Source organism: Dermacentor silvarum, chromosome 4 (genome assembly GCF_013339745.2).
Source record: "Dermacentor silvarum isolate Dsil-2018 chromosome 4, BIME_Dsil_1.4, whole genome shotgun sequence".
Lineage (NCBI taxonomy): Eukaryota > Metazoa > Arthropoda > Arachnida > Ixodida > Ixodidae > Dermacentor > Dermacentor silvarum.
Genome location: NC_051157.2, coordinates 142,982,273 through 143,005,783, shown reverse-complemented (window position 1 = coordinate 143,005,783; position 23,511 = coordinate 142,982,273). Strand labels below are relative to the sequence as shown.

Here is a 23,511-nt window from a genome sequence, read left to right as displayed (position 1 = left end):
CCGTCCAGAACAATCTTAGCTTTGTCTGGCGTTGCTTCGGCAGACTTTACTTGTCGAGTCTTTCAGGCTGAAGTCACACTCAGCTAAAGCATAAGCGGCAAGTGAGCTTCACAACGCAAACCACCCCCAGTAAATGTTTGATGACGACAGCAAGTTCTGCACCTTTTTCTTAATGTTACGAAGCCAATGAATCTTTATATCTAGAAAGGCAACCGACAAGATGTCATTGGCCTCTTGGAATTCAAGACTGTTGCATCTTTCTATCATCGAATCGCAATTCAACAAGTGCCCAAAAGACAAAGGCAAACGCTTTATTTTGAAGTGAAACAAAAAGCGCCGCGCTGTTATTTCTGTACAAGAATACCACCTCCTGGTTCACGGCATCGCCTTCTCCAGTTTGATGAGTTCGAGGATGCCATCTTGCATCTCCTTGACGGCCTGGTACTCGGTCAGTCCCAAGCGGCGCTTGTTCGAGATGTCGTACACTCCACCCTCGCTTTCCGTGTGTTCTCCTCTGGTGCCTGCGATTTGAGCGGTTGTTCGGAAGCGCATTTGCTGATACCTTTTTTTTTTTTTTTTGAACACTCCTTTTGCGTTTATAAAATCGTGGTGCCCCTTGCCCAATTCCTTTCTAGAGGCCTCTAAGGTATTCCTAGAAAAATAAACCAGAATATATGTCGAGAATTTTTACCGAAAAAGGACAGCTAATGTCTCCCTTCGTCTTATATAGTGGCCTTTATAGCACATTGTGAGTCATCGTCTGGCCAAGTCAAGTTGAGGGGTCGACCTATGTTCCGTCTTATACGGTAACCCTTTGCTAACCTTGGCTACACGGCAAGATAAAATAACTTAGCCTAGAATTTCCTTTTAGTTATTTCTTCTTCATGATGCACAATTATATGCTAAATGAAATATAAAAACGTTTCTCCAAAACCTGAGTGAAATACAGTAGGTCAAGATTATTATTGAGCTGGCAGCTACAGATAAATGTATGGTACAAGACTGGTGTTTTGTACTTGCGTATGAAAGCCAGCACCGGACTATTTTTTTTTCGATTACAATAATGTTGAAAAGGAAGCAAATGCTTGCTAGTACTCTTCGAACTTAAACAGACATTGCATTTCAAACGTTTCAAATGAAAAGCCCCCCTGTGTTTCAATGTGCACAGGGGCCACTCTGCTTCATATCGGCTGCAGGGTAAATGAAGGATTACTTCTTGCCGCAACTAGTCAACTTGCCAAAATATTCTCAGACATAGGAATCTAGAAAATTCTGCTTTGCTTCTAGTTATGGATTTTGCAATATAGAAAGGCTTTTCTTATGGTACAGTGTATGCGCGGCAGTCCAGAAGATGCGTCAATGACCACCTCAGAGAATATCACGCATTGTTAAAAGTTTCTGCATCTTCCCATATTGCTTACCATTGTAAGCGCTGCGGTTGCTATCTGATTTTCTAAGAATCTCAGATTATTTTCCGGCATCGAGATCAACAAACTCATGAGCTCGTAAAATCATACCATATCAAGAAAAGGGGGAAGCATGCCCCCGTCAAGCCATAATCATTTTTACGCCATAAGGTGTTCACCTTCCTTGACAATTAGCATTTCATTGCCTTGTTTTGCTCATATTGTAAGTCTCTTTCTGTAACGGGTGGTTCTGTTGATTTAACCTGTATCTAACGTCTGCTGTCGTGGGCATGTGAATTGTGTTACTAGTGTTACTGTTCAATAAAAATTTCATCTGTGAGGGAAAAAAAAGAAGCGCTGTTTTGTCTGCTTTTGTGTAAAAGTTTGCCAGTGTTCCGGTGCACTTCAAGATCTGTTCAACATGAACTTTAACCAACTAGTCCGACTCTCCACCTTGGTGCTTTTCCCTTTTGTCGCACTCCGTTGTCATGTCGACCGTACCGGGGATTAATACAAAGCTTTAGTACTTTGGTGTTGTTGAACAAGCATGAGTTTGCTTCACCTACAGGTACGAGGTGCTACACAAAGGTTCCGGGAATTCAGTCGTAAAAAGAAATGTATTCACCATGACAAGTAATCAGCACTGTCTGCCTCAAAGTAGTCCCTTGAGCATGAATACACCGATCCCAGAGTTTCCAAGTATGGCTTTTTGGGCTAATTGGTTATATACATCAGAAGTGGTCATAGCACTAGAAGACACGGACAAGAACGAGAGAATAGGACGAGCGCTAACTTTCAACAATACATGGAATCTCTGCCGCGATTCCATCCATTCCTGGAACTCTCCAGGCGACAGTGCGTTGATGACCGCCTGCGCATCCGACTGGACCTCTTCAGGAGTGTGCAACCAACATCACTCAGCCTCAACTTCAACTTTTGGAACAAGAAAAAGTCGCAAGGGACAAGGTCACGTGAATAGGGTGGGTGCGGAAGTACTGTGACTTGTTTGGAAGTCCGGAACTTTTGGACAACAAGTCATGTATGAAAGGGCATGTTGTCGTGATGAAGGAGCCAGTCGTTGTTCTTCCATTTCTCCGGTCGTTTGCGATGAATTCTCTCTCTTAAGCGCCTCAAAACGTCACAGTAAAGCTTGCTATACACGGTTTATCCAGGTGGTAGGAAATCCTTGTGGACAATTCCATCTAGGTAAAACAAAAAAAAAAACAATGAGCATGGACTTCACATTGCCACGAACTTGACGTCCCTTTGTCGGCCGCTGGGAAGTTAGGCGACTTCCATTGCGACGACTGCTGTTTGGTTTTAGGATTGTAACCATAAACCCATGTCTCATCCCCGGTTATTACACTGGAGAGGAACGTGGAATTGTGTCTGACTTGTTGCTTCAGTTGCGTACAGACAGAAACACGGTGTAGCTTCTGTTCGTCACTGAGCAGTCTTTGCACGAATTTTGCAGAATTGCGCCTCATATTCAAAACATGCGTCAAAATTCGCTGAACTGTGCCGTACGATTGTCCTACAATGTCGCAGACAGGCTTTATAGTTAGCCTGTGATTTCCAAGGATTTCCAAGGAACTTCCGCTATCGTTTCCGGGGTTGTGCTCATTGACGGGCGTTCAGAGCGTCCATCGTCGTCAACCCACATTCGACCGTCTTTGAAGCATTTATGCCATAAAAACGTCCTACTTTGGCTCATGGCGTCGACTCCTAAAACGTCCTCTAGCATACGATGAGTTTCTGCCGAGGTTTTGCCAAGTTCAAAACAAAACTTGATGCAAATCCTTTGCTCCTTGAAGTCTGCCATTTTGGTTGTTAAGAAATGCACCAAATTAGTGAAACAATGCGTTGCAAAACAACACTTCGCAAAACAGTGCTTCTTCTCAGATGCAAGTCCTTCAGCACACTGATCCGCAAGGCACACTGCTAGCTACATCTAGCGGCGGAAATGTGTACCACACTTCAGTTTGCCCGTGATTTTCAAATTCCCGGAACATTTGAGTAGCACCTCGCATAACGCGGTGGAGTATATACGCAAACAAAGTGACTCCAAAGATAATTTTGCTGCCTGCTGACGACTTTGACCTTTTTTCAATTTACATATTGATCAGCTGCATTATCGCCATTTCAATGAAGCTCTGAGTGGCTCGGGAACAGTAGATTTTGATGCTGCGTCTCGCTGCCCTCTCGATTTACCGCATGATAGCATTTTTCCCGTGGTTACGTAGATGCAACATTATCGTAGTTACTAGAAGCCCGCAATCCAACGTTTTTATGGCAGTGTGTGTCGACTGCCCGAGATATACTTTTCGATTGGCACGAAACAATATTTGAACTGTGATTCACACTCTATATTTCAACTGTGGTTTACACTATATTTTATGTAAATACAATATTCGCTAAATGATGTTTGCGCAGAACTCATAAAGGTCATGCAAGGCAGTACGTCCGGCTGACAGCACATGCCTTAACCCTTAACTGCGCCGCTTAACAATTTTGTTGAATGTCATCGCGCAACCCCTACAGAATATCTAACGGCAAAAACTTTTTCGCACCTTCAATGTGTCTTCCTAAGACGCACTTCTATGCAAATAAAAACACAATATGTTTAAGCAAAACAGAGTTTGCTTAAACGAACGGAATAATTTTCATAGCACTTGGTGAGAATGTGACCACCACGTGCGCTAAGAGAGCGATGAAGCCTGGTGCTCCCTGTCAGTATTTTTGCGAAGAACACCGTTGAGCAGGTTTATAAGGAAAGGTAAATTTAAAGGAAGAAACTAATAATCTAATTTGTTAGATCATTAGCTTTTGTTAGGTCAACAATATTGTTGATATGCCAGTTAGAGGGCAAAGGCAACGTGCATCAGTAATGTTTAGGTTTACCACCTACGATGAGTACTCCGTTTCTACAGCAATGCTTTCAGCGTGGTCTGATGCACTCGGAAACGTTATATCCGCGTATTCGTGGTGTCCTGGGAGAATTATATCGTTCCCCAGTTTTACAGTTAAATACAATTAGCGGAATGAAATAATTGATGTGAAAGTTAAGTGCGGGTTAAACAATTATTAAATTTAAACTTGCTAAATGGGGTAAATCCTCGCTTCCTGTTTCTTGAGGGGCGTTAAATATAAAACGCTTACAAAGTTCCCTGACTGCCTTGCTATCAACTTTACACTTGGAGAGAATGGGAGTCACCTTATTAGTAACTGTATGACTTTTAGAAATAATTACTGAATATTCGTTCTCTCCCTTCTGAATACGTTGTACAATAGGCACATAGTTCGTTTTCCTGGTCCGCTTAGTCAGCTAAACGGGGCACGCTGTTTATACTTGGCGGAAATAGCACGTTGTGGGGAATGTGCGATTTAAGTTTAAATTCTATAGGCGCTGTAGAAAAATACTTATTCCAGCGTTCCAGTGCATTACATGCGTACATTCCAAACCACATAAGCATCACGCTTCACGGAAATAATCATTGCCTAGGAAAATCAGCTCTGTGGAAGCCTGCGAGGTGCAGGAAAGTTCATAAACAGGAAAGTTGTCATCCAACCTTTTAAATAATACCTTGCTTAAATGTTTTTAAAGTGTTTCACGCGTTAACTCAGATCCGACTAGCAGTAGGTCAAACAATTGCGTAGATGATGAGCACACACATTTAATCTCCTTGGAGATGGTGTTAAAATCTTGTTTCCCTCACAAGCCTTAACTCAACGCTCAATGCGTCGCTTCGCATGTAACCTTTGTTTGAGGCAATGTCGTAAGAGTATCTGTTGCTATGCATGCTGGGCTCGGTACAGGTAAGTATAACATCCATCGATATTTTATGCTAGGGTCTATTAGCTTTGCACTTTATCGTTTTCTGGAGTTTACAAGCTTTCTTTCTTTCCAGACAGCAGCCGTTTATTCTAGCTGCCTAAGCATATCACTCCCACTTGAATTATTTCTCGTGGTAATTAATCACTTCGCTCAGCTCAGGAACGTCAAGCTGTGCTGTAATGAAATCAGAGTCACTTGCTTCCACTGATGTAATTTTAAACAATTTAGAGCTAACTTCGGCCCTTCAATCCCTGCTTAGATATATATCTAAAACGCGCTTCTTTTTGAAGAAATATAAACTATTTTGAATCAAATTGATGTTGCTTAAAACAATATGTCAGACTGCGCCTGTTTGGAACATATTCTTTAATTCTTGTCGCCGTTATTTACGCTGACTAAACTTTCATAATCTTAAAAAAAATGCCAATATTTTTACAACCGCTAAAGATACTGCACAGAACATGCAACTCCACCACAGATATTCCGGCCATGTATTCTGGCAACATGACTGATTCTGTAAAGCTGATGCTAGTGCCACCTGATTTTTGTGACACTGCTAATATCCAAATAGCTCCCTTGTTATAAGGACACGTGTATAGCAACGTTTCTTTTATATGTACACTCTATCACTGCCATTTATGAAATTTATGAAATTTACATACGTCGTCTTGGTGCTGAGTTAGGGACATTGACACTGCTGCCTAATTTTAGAACATATTTTTTGTGTTTTTGTCAGGGTATCATCAATCAGGTTGGCCTTAACAGGACCTATAACACCTTTTGTGGCGGAACACGTATGATTATACAATCCTATTATCCACACAAAAACTTAATATGATTAATTCAAAATGGTTAAGCGGTTGTTGAAAACAGTCATTTTGCTTTTCACATCTTCCTTAATATAATGTACATGTAAAAGCTAAACCTTTGACGGAAAGATATACTTGCGCCAGTGCTTCGCTGTTGTGAGCGACTCCGTATCCCACTGTCCGGCAGTCCGGCAGAAACGTGTGCCGGTTTGCAAGTCAGATTTGTTCAGACTTTGTAGGACCAGTGTTAGACGAAGGGCTGGCCCTATGACTATGTGTGTGTGTTTTTTTTTTTCATTGTGCTTTGTCTAAGCGCGGATACTACAAAATCCATGCACTGCTTAGGCAAAGTTGGGTGCTGTCATGCTGTGCGTCCTCAAGCTTTGGCCATTCTCGAACGCACCTCGAACTTGCAAGTTGTACTTGGCGGCGGTGGAGTCAAGCACAGCCTTGTCGGAGGCCAACTTGGGCAGCTTGATGTGCACGCTGGCTCGGATGGTGGTACCCAGGTTGGTGGGGCAGAAAGTCAGGTAGCCCAAGCGGCTGTCTCGGGAGAAACGAAGTTTCTTGCCGAGGATCTGCACCCCTCGCACCATGCGCCCGTACACCTGGACACGTAAAATTGCAAATCATCATTATAATTTATTTATTTTACGTATAAGGACCTGAACTGAGACATTACGTGAAAAGTGATCAGTGAAAACCAAAGAAAAGAAAGGTGAACAATTCACTTAACAGGGATAAGTATTGTTAGAGATGTAGAGGAATAAACAAGCGAACACCAGCAACAGCAGCGTTTCGACAGTCGTTTTTCATAGCAGTACAGGTAAAACTACCGGAAGCGTGAATAAAGTGAACCTGAAAGAATATTACACACAACGAATTTTAAGCTTGCTCTTCACAACATATTGTCTTTCACTGTGAAGAATAGTGATTCCGAATCAGCATGAATTTCTCACCGGCCGCTCCAGTATCGCAAATCTCTTAAGTTTCATGACACAGATCTCCGCGCCGCTACATTCAAAGGGACAAACTAACACCATTTATTGTGACCTCAGCAAAGCTTTTGATGTAGTCCGCCACACTGCTTCAGATCAAGATTACACACTTTGGTGTTGACTCGTCGATTGCAATTCTCTTGCGCAATTATATTCTTGACAGGTCATGTTATGTTAACGTCAATGGCCAAACGTCTTTCTTTTTTTACATGGCAACTAGCGGCGCCCCGCAAGGATCAGAATTAGGGTCACTCCTTTATTTAATTTTAATTAATGACGTTCTTTCCGCTATTCGGAATTCTTCTTTACTTCTCTGCGCCGGTGACATAAAGATTTTAAAGGAAATTCACATTGTTGATGACTGTCGCTAACTGTAGTCGGACCTGTTTTGTTTTTCTAAATGGTGCAAAGCTAATCACCTCACCTTGAATGTTGATAGAGTTAAAGTCATGACTTTCAGCACGCAAACAGCAAGCATTTATTTTCCTTATTCTGCAGATTCCGTACTGTTCTGAAATGTCTGGGAGATCAATGAACTCGGTGTACTTTTTCATACAACCTTACACTTTTCTGCCCACACTAAACGCATTGCAATGCGGGGTATGCGCTCTCTTGGCTCTGTTTGCAGACTATCGAGAGAATTCAATTCTCTTACACCGTTCGGCAAGTTGTAGTCGACAATCGGTCTACCTCAACTCGAATACGCGTGGGTCGTCTGGAGAGGCATTTCTAGATCTAACAGTGACATTATAGATCGGGTCCAGAAAAAGTTTCTAAGCATATATTGTCACCACTTTGCTAACACGAACGCTGGGCCTTGCTCTAGCACTGTTGGATTATTGTCATTGCCCTTACCTCGCTGCCGACGTAATCGCGCTTACCTTTTTTTTTTCTTTTCAAACTCCTTCACGGTATCCTCACCTGCCCCGAACTCGTCAGTTGTATCGTGTTTGGTATTCCGCGCAAGATTACCAAAGAACATAGGACATGTCCATGTTCCTGCCTGTCATCACCCCCAACACTCCACCGTCCCCACAATACAATCGTTATAACGCTTATTTTTATGATCTTGATATTTTTTATAATTCGCTGTCGTTGTTCTTTTCCGAGCTTCGCGTTGTTGTGTAAGAGTTTCACATGTTGTTCTACTGCCTTTCTCCTCCGTTTTTTATTCGTTTCTTTTTAATTTACATTACGTTTTGTTGTAGATACACTCTAGTTTTCAGAATTGTTCTTTTTATTCATGGTGTTTTTGTTTCTAATGCATGTGTACACCAGCACTCAGACCTTAGCGTTGTTCGTGGGCACGGTAAATTATTGATTGATTCATTGATTGATTGATTGACGTAAAAGCACTTCTCAAAGCGCACCTCTTTCAGGTTCCCGCCCATCTGCATGGAGATGATGCGCAGGTGGTCCTCCTCGTTGACCCACACCAGAAACGACTTGGCGTTGTTGTGGAAGATTCCTCTTCCGGTGGGCCAGAAGCGACAGGCGTTGGCCGCCTGCAGGAAGCGGTCGCCCTCCTTGAACAGGAAGTGGTCGTCGATGAGCTGCTGCTGCGTCTCCTTCGTCATGCCAGTCAGCGGGTAGTAGGTGCCCTGGTGCTCGCCGTCCAGCGAGTTCAGCACCTCGACCACTTTTTGCTCCATCTCCTTGTACTGGGGCTCCGTCAGACACGGGTTGAACGGGAAGCCCTGAGAAACAGAAGCGCTGGATGACGCTGAAGGAGCAAGGTGCCGATTTATTGGTCACCCTTTCCAGACATTGCCACTTTGTACCGTTCACTTTTTGAAACTCACAACTATCATAAGTATCGGTGCGAACGTCTTAACGTGTGATGTCTCGACCACATGACAGCTTGCGTCAGGATTAAACCACTTCGTGGTATCAAAACTGCAAGGATATGGCACATATTTGCAAACAGTATCAAGATCCTGGTGTATTATGTAGGGTTGACTGTCCCGATATTATCACGGACAACTGAGTTTCTTGTGCACGTCTAGTACATTTGTGAAAATTTCTCAGCTGTGATTTATTTTTCGTACAACTGTTTCCTAAGCGAATGCTCGATTATTTTCACTCCATTTTCATTGCGCATTCACAGAAAGCTATTTCTGATGGTGTCACTCCCAACGCTGGCTGAACTCTAGGGGGGAAAAAAAGACCGAACTTGTACAATATATGTTTCTAAAACATACGATATTCTTTCATCAGTTCTTTTCCGCCACCAGTGTATTTTTATCGACTAACGGGCTCGTTAGGAAAACATGAGATATGCTTACCATTTTTAAATTGAAGGCGTTGCTTCTGATGTGAAATGTGTTATTACGAATAAAAAAATCCAGTTTCATTGTTAGCGTACTTATTTTTATTGCGAGAGCCATTATAGGGACACTAGAGTTGGGTGCTAGCCGTTTGCGCCGATGTCATGCTGTCACAGTATCGACTCGCAAGCACAGCAAATTTGGGGATGGTTAGAAGGGCTTGGTAAGGTTAGAAGGAGTACGTTTGTCTACGTCAATTACTCACAGGGGACCCTGATCATGAGAAAGAAATTTACAGAAGAATAAAATTGGGTTGGAGTGCATACGGCAGGCTTTGAAAAATCCTGACTGGGAGCTTACCACTGTCGTTGAAAAGAAAAGTGTACAATCATTGTATTTTACTGGTACTAACATTTGGGGCAGAAACTTGGAGGTTAACAAAGAAGCTCGAGAACAAGTTAAGGACCGCACAAAGAGCGATGGAATGACAAATGTTAGGCCTAACGTTGAGAGACAGGAAGAGAGCGGTATGGATCAGAGAGCAAACGGGGATAGCGAATATTCTAGTTGACATTAAGCGGAAGAAATGGAGCTGGGCAGGCGATGTAATGCGTAGAATGGATAACCGGTGCACCATTAGGGTTACAGAATGCATACCAAGAGAAGGGAAGCGCAGTCGAGGACGCCAGAAAACTAGGTGGGGTGATGAAGTTAGGAAATTTGCAGGCGCAAGATGGAATCAGCTAGCGCAAGACAGGGGTAATGGGAGATCACCGGGAGAAGCCTTCGCCCTCCGTGGACATAAATATAGGCTGATGATGATGATGAAGGGCTTGAGACGGAGTGGGTTTGGCTGCAAAAGTGACGAAGCCAACATGGCGCACCCTCAAGCCCCACTCCATCACCTCTGGTGGAACCAGAGCCACGTTATCAACTCCACTAATGACACTAGCGTTCTGCATTAGCGGTCATGCTGGATACCTGTGTAGCACACCTGTGGCACGTGCACTGTTCTAAGCGGAACGCACAGCAAACGTCAAACTAAATCTGTCTAATAATTTCTTTCTTCTTTGTCTGTCTCGTCCTCCAGTGTTCCTTTGCGTGGCGCTACCAGCCTCTACGGTACATTTTGCTTTTCACTGGAGGCCTTGCAAAATGTCGATGGTTCTCGGCCAGTCTCATCTAGTGCACCATCTAGGTGCGACACCAGTCCGCTGCTACGGGCATTCCTCACTGCGTCGACGTTCTTGCATGCCTGCTTCGGGCGACGGTGCTGTTCCTCTGGCGCAGCATGTACAGCTGTCTCGTGTGCTCTGTCGCACCATGTCCCCTCCGCGTACTTTTATAAACCATATTGCGATGAGCTTGTGCGCAGCGATAAACCTTCCTATCGCGTTCAATTCTTCGCCTTCGTGCACAACTGTCACTTTTTCTTTCCGAGCTTTACTCGGAGAGCACGAAATACGAAAAACGCTGCGTGATTATGGATCCACCCGCCGTGACGCCAGCGGTTCATTATCCCGGAGGGGTAGACAAACAAAGCTTCACTTTAAAAATAACAAATTGTGACTCCACCTATGTATGAATTACTCGCATTAAAGGACATAAACTGACCTACCAGCGAACGGCGACTATTGTTAAGCAGAGCCGAGGCCATCATTCAAGCACTAATCGGACGTGAGATGAAACGAATTCGGGTTATCGCGCATGCCGAATGCTCACAGTGGGCGATCAGGAACGGCGTAGTAGAGGCCTGTGGAATACTTTTTACCACCAGAAGTTTTTAAGCAGTGCAAAACACGGGCATTCACATTTTGGCATTTCGCCACCGTCGGAGTGTGACCGCCCGAGACCGTGAGCCGAACGCGCGACAATTAGCCCCAAATATGCGATGCCATATCTATTGAGGCACAGCGGCGTGTCAAGCACTAATTTGCTTTAAATAACTATGTTTGCATGTAATGAAGAAAAAGAGCGTACGGACAACGCTAGTCAAATCGTCTATTCGATGCCTGCAGTGCAGCCTCTGAGCCAGCCGGATCACCAGTGCTTGGCGCGAGTGTTAGCCGACCAGGCTTCCAGCTGTTCCTGCTCTGTGCCGCTTGACTGCCAGCTTACGCTTGACGCTACCTACTTGTCCTGTTTCGTTCTTCTTTCGACGTCGCTCAGCCTACTCTGGGCCGCACATAGACTGTCAGCCGACCACATCGATACTGGCTCCAACGCGCCATTGCGGCAGCGCCCATACCCTGTCTCAGCCAAGCAGCGTCAGGTTATCAGACAGCAAGTAGACGACATGCTTCAGTGCGGCGTCATTCGACCTTCCAATAGTCCGTGGGTAATACCGGTGGTCCTCGTCGCAAAAGAAGGGTGGTTCTAGTCGGTTCTGCTTTGATTATCACCGTCTTAATAAGATAACGCGAGAAGACGTGTACCCTCTACGGCGCATTGAAGACGCTCTGGACAGGCTGCAAGGCGTTGAATTCTTCTCTTCGTTAGACTTGCGCTCGGGCTGCTGGCAGGTTCCGATGTCGGCAGTTAATCAGCCATAAAACCGCATTCATTACTCCAGATGATTTATACGAATTTAACGTGATGCCCATTGGACTATGCAATGTGCCTGCGACGTTTCAACGAATGATAGATAATATCTTGCGCGGCCTAAAATGGAACACGTGTTTGTGCTACCTCGACTACATCGTTGTGTTCGCCCCAATTTCAACACGCATCTTCTCCGCCTTAGGCAAGTGTGATGTGCATGACCAACGCAGGCCTGCAACTGAACCTCACAAAGTGCCAGTTCGCCGCCAACGACCTATCCTCATGGTTTTCTGCATGTGACACCGCGTTCGTGACCTTACGCAGTCTCCTCAATTATCCGCCTGTACTGCAACACTACGACCCCGCGGCCCCATACTGATACCAGCGGTATTGGCTTTGACGCTGTCCATGCTCAGCGCAAACGTGGCTACTCCGAGTACGTCGTTCCTTTCGCCAATCGTGCACTGACCAAAGCGGAGCGCAAATATAGCCTTACAGAAAAAGAATATCTCGCCATCGCTTGGACACTCCGAAAGTTTCGCCCTTATTTATAAGGCCGGCCTTTCAACGTAGTAACATACCATCACGCCCTCTGTTGGTTATCCTCTTTATACGACCCATCTGCACGCCTTGCCTGCTGGGCTCCTAATTTTCGCATTCAAGACTACGACATACGCGTAGTCTACCGCTCAGGCGGTAAGCACACTGACGCAGACGCTCTGTCATGCTCTCCACTGTCAGCCGACACTGCCTCGCTCTCCACTTTGGAAACGGTCTCGTCAGTCGACATCAAAACCTTCGCATCAAAACAGCGCAAGAATCTCTGGGTAGCCTCTCTTTTGGATCTCCTTTCTGGCTCACCTGCATCTCCGATCTCCCGTCCCCTGCGTCGCCAAGAGGCGCATTTCGCCGTCTCGGATGACCTCTACCAGCCCGATGGTCGCAAGTGGCTCCTTGTTATCCCTACAACTTTGGGTTCTGATATGTGCGCGTCTCACCACACCGACCCACAATGTGCACACGCAGGCTTCTTCAAGACGTGTGAGCGCCTGCGGCACCGTTACTACTGGCGAGAAATGTTTAGATTTGTCAAAACGTTTGTTCGCTCGTGCCCGCAATGCCAACGACGCAAATCCCCGCCTCATCCGGCCCACAGATTATTACAGCCGCTTTCGTGCCCTATTAGTGCCTTCGATCCCGTTGAAATTGACGTGTACGGGCCGCTACCGCTAACATGCACCCGCTGGCAAACAAGGAATCATTGTCGCAGTTGATCACCTTGCACGGTATGCTGAAACCGCCGCTCTACCCTGCAGCCAGAGCCAGTGGCGTTGCATCCTTTCTGCTCCATCGTTTCATTCCTCGTCATGGCCCACCTCGGGAACTGCTTAGCAATAGCAGCGGTGTGTTTTTGTCACAGGTGGTTGAAGACTTGCTCGCGCAATGCCGCGTTGTTCGCCGAGCTACCACGGCGTACCATTCTCAAACTAATGGACATACGGAGTGTTTCAATGGAATCATTGGTGACGACTTGCCATATACGTTTCATCGGATCATACAAACGTGGGACATCATTCTCTCGTCTGTCACGTACGCATATAATACGGCTGCACGAAATACTACAGGGTTTTCTCAGTACATTCGCCTCTACAGTCGCAATCCTTTCCATACCATCGATACTGTTTTACCTTATCAACCAAACGCGTCAGAATGTGCTCTCGTTTCGGCCGTCCCCAAATATGCCTAGGAATATTGCCATCAGTTAGCCCGAAATTTCGCCTCCGACGACAAACAGCGACAAAAATGCAATCGCAAGGGCGAGAATACCAACCCAAACTTCGCTCCCGGCACACTTGTCTGGTTTTCATGCATGCCTTGTACCATGTCTCGACTTTCGACAAAACTTTTCTTAAAGTATGATGAACCATAACGCATCGTCGAACACAACTCTCCAGTCAACTATGTCAGAGAGGCGCCTACACTAACACCCGACTTGCGCAGCCGTGGACGGGATATTGTTCACGTTCACCGCCTAAAACAATATATACCTCGACCCACTCCTCTCCTGGTCGTAGGTCGCCAGGATTGATCCATTTTTGCGCCAGGGTAATTGTAACTAAGAAGAGCGCATGGACAAGGCCAGTCAAATCGTCTATTCGATGCCTGCAGTGCAGCCACTGAGCCAGCCTGATCGCCAGTAGTTGGCATGAGTGTGAGCCGCTCGGGCTTCCAGCTTAGTGTCGCTTGACTGCCAGCTTACGCTTGGAGCTACTTGCTGAACTGTTTAATACAGCCCTTTACAATCATCATATGATGCCGCATTATTTATCTAGCGTGCGCTGTTGCTGAACCAACTGTGTTGGCTCGTACGAGTAGATACAGAATAAACGGGAACAAATTTCTGCGTTCCTATAGAGACAACTGCCACACGCTCACCGTCTTGAACATGCTCGATCGTGTTGCAAGCTTACCTCCAGCGATCGGCCGCAGCGCGTCCTTGTGGAAATGACGAAGTCTCCATCGGGGTCAACGTTGACCAGCGTGTTCAGGTCGCCGAAGTCCGATGGCGGGTGCCTGTCGGTAGGCTTGAAGCCCTTGTGGTACTCCTCGATGATGGGGTTGAACAGCTCGGCGAAGATAGTGTACGCCTCGGCGTCAGGCGCGTAGATGCCGATTCCGCTGTCCAGGTTCTCAACACCTGCGTTCGTTTCGCGAAACACCGCTTAGTACCTGCTGATAGATGATTTCCCGGCTTGCCCCACCATAGAGGCTAACAGATCGTCATAATGCATGCACATCTTGAACACGCTGAGCAAATGAGGAAGGACATGGCTCTACTCTTGGGGAGCAAATTTCTTTCGGAAATGAAGACTCAGCCGACAATCTTGGGATCATACTCGTATTACATGCTTACTCATTGTGCTTCATACAGAGTACGGGCCATTATTCTGTAAAATCGGAATTGCGCATGCTGTGAGACCAATGTCTTCATCTCTGTGTCTTGACAGGTATAGCCAAGCCTTTAATTCCGACTCCGTCTCCGTATTGAAGCAACCAGGCTTGCACCGTCAGAACATGGCCACACATCTACCAAATGTTTAGCTTATTGTCCCTATTAATTCTGGAGTCTGGCTCGTACAACTTGGGTCCAGTTTCGCGCAGATCAGCACTGCTCATTCAGTAATCACAGAACGGTGTGGTAATACAAAGTGGCCTGTGTATTGTCAAGTAGTAGTGACGCTGAAGTAAACAGTAGTAAAACTGTGTATGACTTAACAGGTTGTTTATTGGGCGAACCTGTGCCCACAAAAGCAAGTTACACTCGAAGCACAACGAAAGCGGCGAACACAGTCGGCAATCGTCGAAATCTGATTAGCGGCGAAGCGCGTCGGCTTTTATACCTGAGCCATCGAAGGTTCCAGATTAATCCCTGATGCCCGCGTGTCTTCCAGAAAGTTCTAGACAATTCGCGTCGGTCATACAATCAGATAACATAAGCGTCGGTGAAAACAGGCAACGGAAAGAAGCATCGATAACGTTCTAGAAACTTCCGATACAGGCGCGTCCTGCGCCGAGCGATAACGTTTAACATTTGTTAGCCGGTGGAAAGCGGCCACCGGTGAAAGATAAACATGTATACGTGTCAGTATTGTTTTATTTTGTCACTTGTACCAAAGGGCAACAAGTGTTATTTCAACGCAAGTTACCCAAAATTGAAATAACAAGTTCACTTTTCGCAGTCTTCTGACACGTGACGTCTCAACTAAGACACCAAACATCGAATTTCCCAACTATGAAACCAAACCTATAAATTCCTGCGATGACACCATCAGACATAATCTCCATTACTCATAAAATCTGTGAATTTAATAAGTGACGCGGCTAACAAATAGGCGCGCGGGGACGGGATAGAGGTTACGTTACATTAAGTTTTCAAGGAACAGTGAAGGCACAGGCAATAGTCAACACCGACACAGGCTACACTAAGTTTGGTGGATGCGGGACGCTTTCAAAGCTTAGCTGTTTTTCCTCTCGATCGAGCAACAGTCATGCTTATATGGCAGATTCACATTTTCGTATAATAAGGTGCCCCTTTTACTTCGAAGTTGGTAATGCGGCAGAAAAGTGCTCGAAATGATTATATGCTAGTTTCCGCGATGTCCTGCAAGAAATAGATGAGCTCATATTAAAAAAAGAAAGGCGCGGAGGCACATTAGGGGTTACGTGCAGAAATAATATGAGGTATGTGAGTTAATAATGAGTTAAATGAGCATTCGTATACCCTAGCTTTGGGCCTATTTAGAAGCGTTATATGGAAAGCTTACAAGGATTTCCTCGAGCCTTGGCTGAACCAAAAAAAGCAGCATTTTATTTGTACAGAATGGAGGCAATGTTATGGGTGATGTTGCGTCCCGAATCGGCCGGGCGCATTCTTCGATTTTTTTTTTTCCCATCCAGGCAGGCCCTTTCTTCAGCGTCGCCCAGACGGCGACAGTGCCCGACACCGACGAGACGGGCAAACAAGCGCCCCAACTCGGCAGTGCGCATTCTTTGGGTGCTTCCCCCGATGCCGCCAGCGGCCGCCTACCTGGCGACGCGGTGGGACACCGGCAGTGACGCGATGACAAACAAGATCACTTAGAAGCGACCGACCACAACCGCCACCCTTCGTTAGAAGCGGGGATTAGCGCGAAGACCATTCTCCCGACCCTGGCAAGATGACCGTCGGAAGGCAAGAAACTAAGCCACCGACTTTCGTGGAAGGAGTGTGAACCCCCTGCTTTCGGATTGCCTCGTCCGTGCTTCGAAGGTGCAACATCAGAGGCAGAGTTCAGTGAACAATACGACCCTTCTGATTGGCCGCATTAAGGTCATCTGATTCCCTAGTCGGGTCAACTAGGGAAGACGAATGTTTTATAAGGACGCACCTTGCGCACCGTGCTGTGTCCTGACGTGTTCTTAAATGTGCTCAGACATGTAGTGAGCTGAGACTTTCAAAGTGCTCTCCCATGGAGTTGGCTTCCATACTTGGAGCCACTGTAAATATGTAAAATAAACCTTTTTTTCTCTCGCTCTTACTGAGGCAGACACTGCCGGGGCTCGCTAGGGGTCTCAATAAATCAGAAGAGTGTCACCTCCGTCGGCTACAAACTATGTCATTTAATAATCCATCTAGGCTTCACGCCATAGAGCCCGAGTCTTTTTCGGCGCAGTGCAAATTTTGTGGCCAAAAGGCAGACTTATACCATATGGTATGGGCTTGTCAGAAAAATAGCAGTATTGCCATAATAAATCAGCCAACGTGGGAGGACTGGGAGGCGGCCCTGTCTAGCTCGGACCTCGAGGAGCAACGAGCCCTCATCGAAAGAGCACGGGCAGCGGCTTTTGCCAACGGTGTCCCGGACTAGGGACCTGACCATATCTTCCCGTAACCCAAGGTTTACTTTCTTATTTTCAATAAAAGTTTTTATCATCATCATCTCGCTCTTACTCCCGGACGTACTCATTCCTCTGGCTGAAGGATCACCGGCCTAAACGCTACCCGATCGAGTCTCAACAGTAACATGTGCCGGATGCTTGAAGTGTGTATTTTACTTACGCGCTTTGAAAATAATTACCGAATATTTGCTTTCTCTATAGTTTTATGGGCTAGACAACGTGGGCTTTTCCCAGTGTCGTCGGCGTGGTGAAACGAGGCACGTTGTCTATATTTTGTTGACGTAAGAAACACGGTGTCGGTGATGTACGACATAAACTAAAACGGTGGAGGGCAATCCCATTTTTGTAAGAAAAAGTTATTGAATCGTTTCAGAATTTTACAGGCGTATTTCAAGGACCACGGTGGAAGTTTACCAACTGTTCTGAAAGAAATCAGCGTGCCACCAAGTAGACAATCTGGGTGAATCGAGGACATCTTATGCAAAACGCGCGGGCAGGCTATGAAAAGGCGTCACTTATGGCATCTTCGGCTGGTCGTTTGGGGGCGCAGCGTTCTCGCGAGCAGTAGGGAGCTGACATGCACAGCGCTAGGGAGCCTACATGCATGCGCTGTTTAAAACAGCGCTTACATGTAAGCTCCCTAGCGAGCAGCATTGTATTCAACTGGCCGAAAGAGAGCACGTGCTTTGCGTTTCACTGTTTTTTTTTTTTTTTTTTCGATCGCTCTCCTCCCGCCTCGAACTCTCTCAGGCGTCTCTTAATTCCCTACATATATATTGAGAGCAGGGAATACAGGGACTCTAGGCGCTCTGAGTCAACGCCTCCTGGAGGCGTTGTCTGAGCCCTGTCGTCGGAGCAGTCGTCGAGACAGCGTTTCCCGTCACGTCGTCCTAACACAGCGTCGCCGCTGTTGGCTACCGTCGACGTAACCACCACCTGCTGGCGTCTCAACGAACGCTCGTACCACTGGTGCGTCCGCCGTTGTTCGTGGCAGCGCCGGCAGCTTAGGCCACGGAGAAAGCAGGCGCAACTCGGCTCCTTACCGCGTCGTCACCTCTTATTCTTTCTCCGTGGCTTAGGCTAAGTGAAATCCGCGAAATCGGACGGTTACTATAGTAACGTGGTTTCACCTCTGCCATTTCCTCCTCCGAAGGCGAGTCACGCGTTCGGTTTGCGGGCTTGCACTCTGCCTCTGAGTTCGAGGAACACCGGTCCGCCCGCCTCCGATCGTCAGGATAGGGGCGACCAACCGAAGATACCATTAGACAGTTTTAGCAGAGCGTTCACGGTCCGCTCCGATCAGACCGTTGTATCCTAACGGTTTGCTCACAGCCACTCAGCGGAACGCTAGCGGGAACGCTAATGAGCGTGCGCACAATATCGGCAGCGTAACTAAGAACGCTGCCCACCATCCGCTACGAAGTCGTTTGAGCGGAGCGTTATGCTGCGTCTACTGGTTGCTTTGTCGTTTTACAGCCACTCTGAGAGCGCGTGATCGGCGTCTCTGGAAGACGCGCATGGCAAATGAGTGAAATCAACGCAGTTCATGCAGCCAGCGGTGTCCGTGAAATGTTATTGGAGCAGAGCGTAAGCAACGCTCTGCTAAAACTGTCTATTCATTAGAACCGCTGCAAGAGATTCCTTAAGCAAGAGCTCGAAAGCGTTATTCAGCCGTTACCAGGTAAGTTTTCCAGCGTGTAGATAGAACTTAACGTCACACCTATTTTACATTGGATGAAAATAGGGGACGTTTCGGTGGCAATGTGTTGGAAAAGCAACGTTTCGCATTTAATAGTGAACTTTGCAAAGATTTACTGAAACCATTCTTTGAATGCGCTATATGAGGTTCGTAATAGGTTTCTCCCATGACGACGACAAAATAAACGACATACCTCCTTGATCTCTGACTAAAAAAAGTTGTCGCAGTTTCACCCGAAAGGCGAAGCATCAATTGCGATAGCAAATTTGTAGAGAGCTATACGGAGTAATGATAGTAGCTTTATCAGCTGTATAAACTTGGACATGCAGCAGCACCGGTAACACGCAGAACTGTTGTCGACGCCGTCGTCGCTTTGCCCGCGTTCGCACAAAATGCGTGCGGCGTTGGTGACTGTTGCCGGAGCCTCTGATATAAATAGGCACTTGGTGCCCCAGCCAAACGTCGCCTCCCTCCCCCCCCCCCCCCCCACGGCCTTTCTTGCGTCAGAAGAAGGCGCGTTTGCTCTACATATATGGTGATTGTAAAGGAGGAAAGAGACGCCTACTTCTGCAGCCCTTTAGGGAGCACGGCACAGAACGCGCGTTTGTTCTCCGCCGTGCGTTCACTCCCCGTGAAAGCGCGCGTCCCTCGCGCCCTTTCACTCACACATACAGCGTTCGGCGGCGCGCGGCGACGATTTCCTCTCCATTGACGTCATACGGAACCTCACGGCGACGGCGACGGCGACGCCGACGGCATAAATCTGCTTTGGAGTGTTCATATAATTGCTATCGCAATAATAACAGGAAGTTACGTTTCAGGTGAAGGCGACATTCAAAGTTTGCCGGTGATTCGCCGATATCACTTCCAGTTAGCGCTTAGTGGCTGGTCGAGCAAAACCAGATGAGCTGATTGGCTGGTTGAGCACAACGCCATGCAAAAGCGATATCATCGCTGAAACCGATCATCCGAGAATAAGTCTCCATAGCATGTCTGAAATGAACCGTGAAGCGGCGTCCGTGGCATCTCGCGCGGTATTTCAGCAGTGGCTCTGGCCCGGACGCCAGCAGCGTTCCGAGCGCGTCTTACAACATCGTAGCAGGTTACCCGCGACAATGTATACGCTAGACCAACTAGAGGAGGCATTGGCTAGACTAGTACGTCACCTTAGCACCTTAGCGACCACGTTAGAGGATCAGCACGGTGAGAAACTGCGTCCGCGGCGCCACGTGACGGCTATCTACAGCTACACAGACCACGCAAAAAGCCCGCAACGCTAATTACAAAAGTTTACGTGCTTACGCAACCCGCTAGGTCTTCATCGCATTGACCAGCCCCCGATCTTCGAGCTCACCAGACTGGATGACGTCAAGCAGAGTGGCGCCCATCCGGGTTTTGCGGCTCTTAAGCTTGTAGAAGACCTCCTTGGTCAGGTACTTCTTGAGCAGCGAGTGGCAGTCTTGAGCGTTCTCCAGCTTCGTGAAGCCCTCTTCCAGCTTCATCAAAGTCGCCTTGTCCGCCATGGCTTGGAGGTTGCTCGCAGAGCGTAAAAACCGTAGGCGCGATATTTTCTCACAGATGCATGGGACGCGTCGAGCACCAAGATGCCTTCGCGTCCGGTTGCTCGCGAGGCAGCAGGAAAATCCCAGAAGCTAGACGCGACCACGCGCCGGGTAAACACCACGGAGATTTGCTTTAGTCGGCGAACGGCTTGGATTTCACGAAATAATTGGTGTAGTTCCCGTTGTAGGTGAATTCTAGCTTCAGAAACCTATTTGGCGCGGGCTCTCGTGGCAGCACGAACGATGGTGATGATGATGATGATGATGATGTCTCTGATTTTTCTCAACAGAAGTAAAAGAAACAGACAATAAAACATTAAGGTAACTTTTCCCTCTTTACGACAAACTATTTTATAAGCACCGCTTCACCATATTGTAATGAATGTTTGTGTACCTAATATCCATCTCTTGGAAGAAGAACCACTTTAGTCTGAGTCGACCCAGCTTGTGCATGTGGCGCGACGGGCGCATCGCCCCCTGGATGTCGAGGATGTGGTGCACCAGGAGCAACCGCAACCCTGTATTGGCCATTGTCACAGGGATGTTAGTGCAACCATTGAGGAATTTATTTATGTTAATGCGATTAGCACACTTAGGGCACTTGAAGCGTATTCCGGGGGTCAACCATCTGTTGATGTATCTATATATATATATATATATATATACCCGCTGATTCTAACTTGCGCAAGTTCGAATCAGCTAGTGCAAGACAGGGTGTCGTAACTTGTGTTACTTTTCGGTTCAATCATCGACGAGCCAGAGACGCACGTCCTCAAGACCCAAGGTGCGCTCCCCACAGAAGCGCCCCCTCAACGTCCTTCATTAAACTACAAAGACCGTTTAATCCCACAAGGGCTAATTGAAGATTGCAGGGAAAGGCCTTCATCCTGCAGTGGACATAAATACAGGCTGATTATGATGATGACAATGCTATAGACCCGCAAGCCTGGGTCGCTGGGTATTCCATGGTTGAATAGATAGCGCGTCGGGCTCTTTGCCAAGGGAACAGGGGTTCGAAACCTGTTGGCCTGACCAACTTAGGTCACTGGGTATGTGGCACTGTGTACCTATGAACCGCCTTTCAACGAACCTCTTTGACGCCGAGAAGGGTCACTGGGAAATCGGGAATGGGCATGCGGCATGGATATGCACCGCTCTATGACAAGTCTTTGTCCCGCTGACTTGTAGCCCTGTGTAGGTGCCATTAGCATGCAGCGCCACAAATGCACGGGCTATGGGCCGCTTTTCAATGAACGCCTTTCACGCCAACGCTCTAGCGGGCTGCGCCATAAATTCACTGGGTATCGGCCGCTCTTGAATGAACCTCTCGCCAAATAGGGTCACTGAGTATGCGCCACGGAGTGACCGGCAAGCGACGGAACAACCCTCAGCATTCGCAAACACTGGCGTTACACGCTTCTCGTCTCAGAGGCCACGCGCGGACTTCTTGGCATTGACACTAGATGGCGTTGCCTGTCCAGAAAAAAAAAACGCGAGAGAGGTGCCTGATTGCCGCATTACGAGTTTCTCAGCGTTCGCACGCACCGGCGCACTGTGCATCGTGGAGGCCACGCGCAGGCTTCGTGACTGCAGCGCTAGATGGCGCCGTGTGTTCGTATGGAATAGGGAGCCTACATTCAAGCGCTGTTTTTGGCGTTGCATGTAGGCTCCCTAGTGTGGAAGCAAGAAAAAGCATCCCGCTGTGCAGTACACGCCTGATACATAACTCGTTTCGACGGTGACAATACGTTGTGTCGCTACATCGATTCAATGTTAAACGCATTGCCGTCGATATGCGTCGTGAGATGAGTTCCGTCACAATGTTTCGCCTTGGGATCCCCTACAGTGGATATGTGCCGCATTTTCGTAGGTTGTCATTAGCACCATCATTGGCAATATCGTTACCAACCGCGTGTAATGCCGTAGTGTGAAAACAAGCATGTTAAGTTGATCTCGTGAGAAAAATAAGACGATGAAGATATTTGAGTTTGGCGTAGAGAGACACAAGTTGGCACATGTGAACTTTGCTTAATTTTGTCGTTGTGCAGTATATAGCATAACCATCGATAATTCCCGAAGAAGGGATAATTCACAAAACCATCTTCAATCCTTCGCTGTGCTGCTTTCAACGGAGCAATTATTCTCAGCGTTCCGCTCGTGAAACAACCGTTGACAGTCTTAAATGTCATTCAGCGATGTGTCGTCTTCATGAGCATAGTTATCACGCCGGTATTATGGTTATTGTGTCATGATAATCGTACTGCCATCATTGTAATCGTTGTTATCGTCTTCCTGTGGACATCATTGTCATAGGCTTGGTCCTTGTCCGCGGTCGTTGTTGCTGCGTGAACGTCGTCTTCCTACCGCAATCATCCTTGGTGTCATGACGTCATCGTCATGCCGTTGATTTCTTTGCACAATAAAGGACTTAAGACATAGGTGACCAAGTGGTATTGGTGCGTGAGCGCATATGGACGTGTATCATCAGTATAAATGAAAGCGTTATAACATAAAGACAGGTCATCTGAAAACTGGTTACACGCAATTACATGGGAATGCGACGGGCAATCACTGCATAGCCGGTTTCGAAGCATGGTGTAGTCCCAGACGTAAGACTTCGCGCCTCAATTAAGCCAACTTTTCTAGTACATCGCACCTGGAAGCATAAACTCGCATTCTAGCTGTTCTCACCGATACCGTTTGTACCTATAGGTTGAACTGCACTTCCTTTCATATTTGTTAACCCCTTATCTTCATCCGCCAGATTATCTTTTATTTTCCACAGCCTAAAAAGTAGCACTCACTCAATATAAACAAAAAACATATTTGGTTTCCGCTGCTGATATGCTTTAATAAAGCTTTAAATTGAATGGTTTAGTGAAAATTCGACATTTGCACAGAAGTTGGCTGATGATAAAGCGCCACGAAGAGAAACATTAAGAAAAGCGTTAAGAC

The 23,511-nt window shown here is 46.8% G+C and overlaps 1 protein-coding gene across 1 annotated transcript; it reads right to left on the bottom strand.

Annotated features, from left to right (window-relative positions):
• Nucleotides 1-358: 358 nt before the first annotated feature.
• LOC119450697 (arginine kinase) lies at nucleotides 359-20,780 on the bottom strand. Its single transcript, XM_037714220.2, has 5 exons — nucleotides 20,349-20,780; nucleotides 14,328-14,554; nucleotides 8,419-8,745; nucleotides 6,454-6,658; nucleotides 359-521 (listed from the first exon to the last, which is right to left on the bottom strand). Exons 1-5 carry the CDS (start codon nucleotides 20,515-20,517, stop codon nucleotides 376-378), a joined length of 1,074 nt encoding a protein of 357 aa, XP_037570148.1. The 5' UTR covers nucleotides 20,518-20,780; the 3' UTR covers nucleotides 359-375.
• Nucleotides 20,781-23,511: the final 2,731 nt, after the last annotated feature.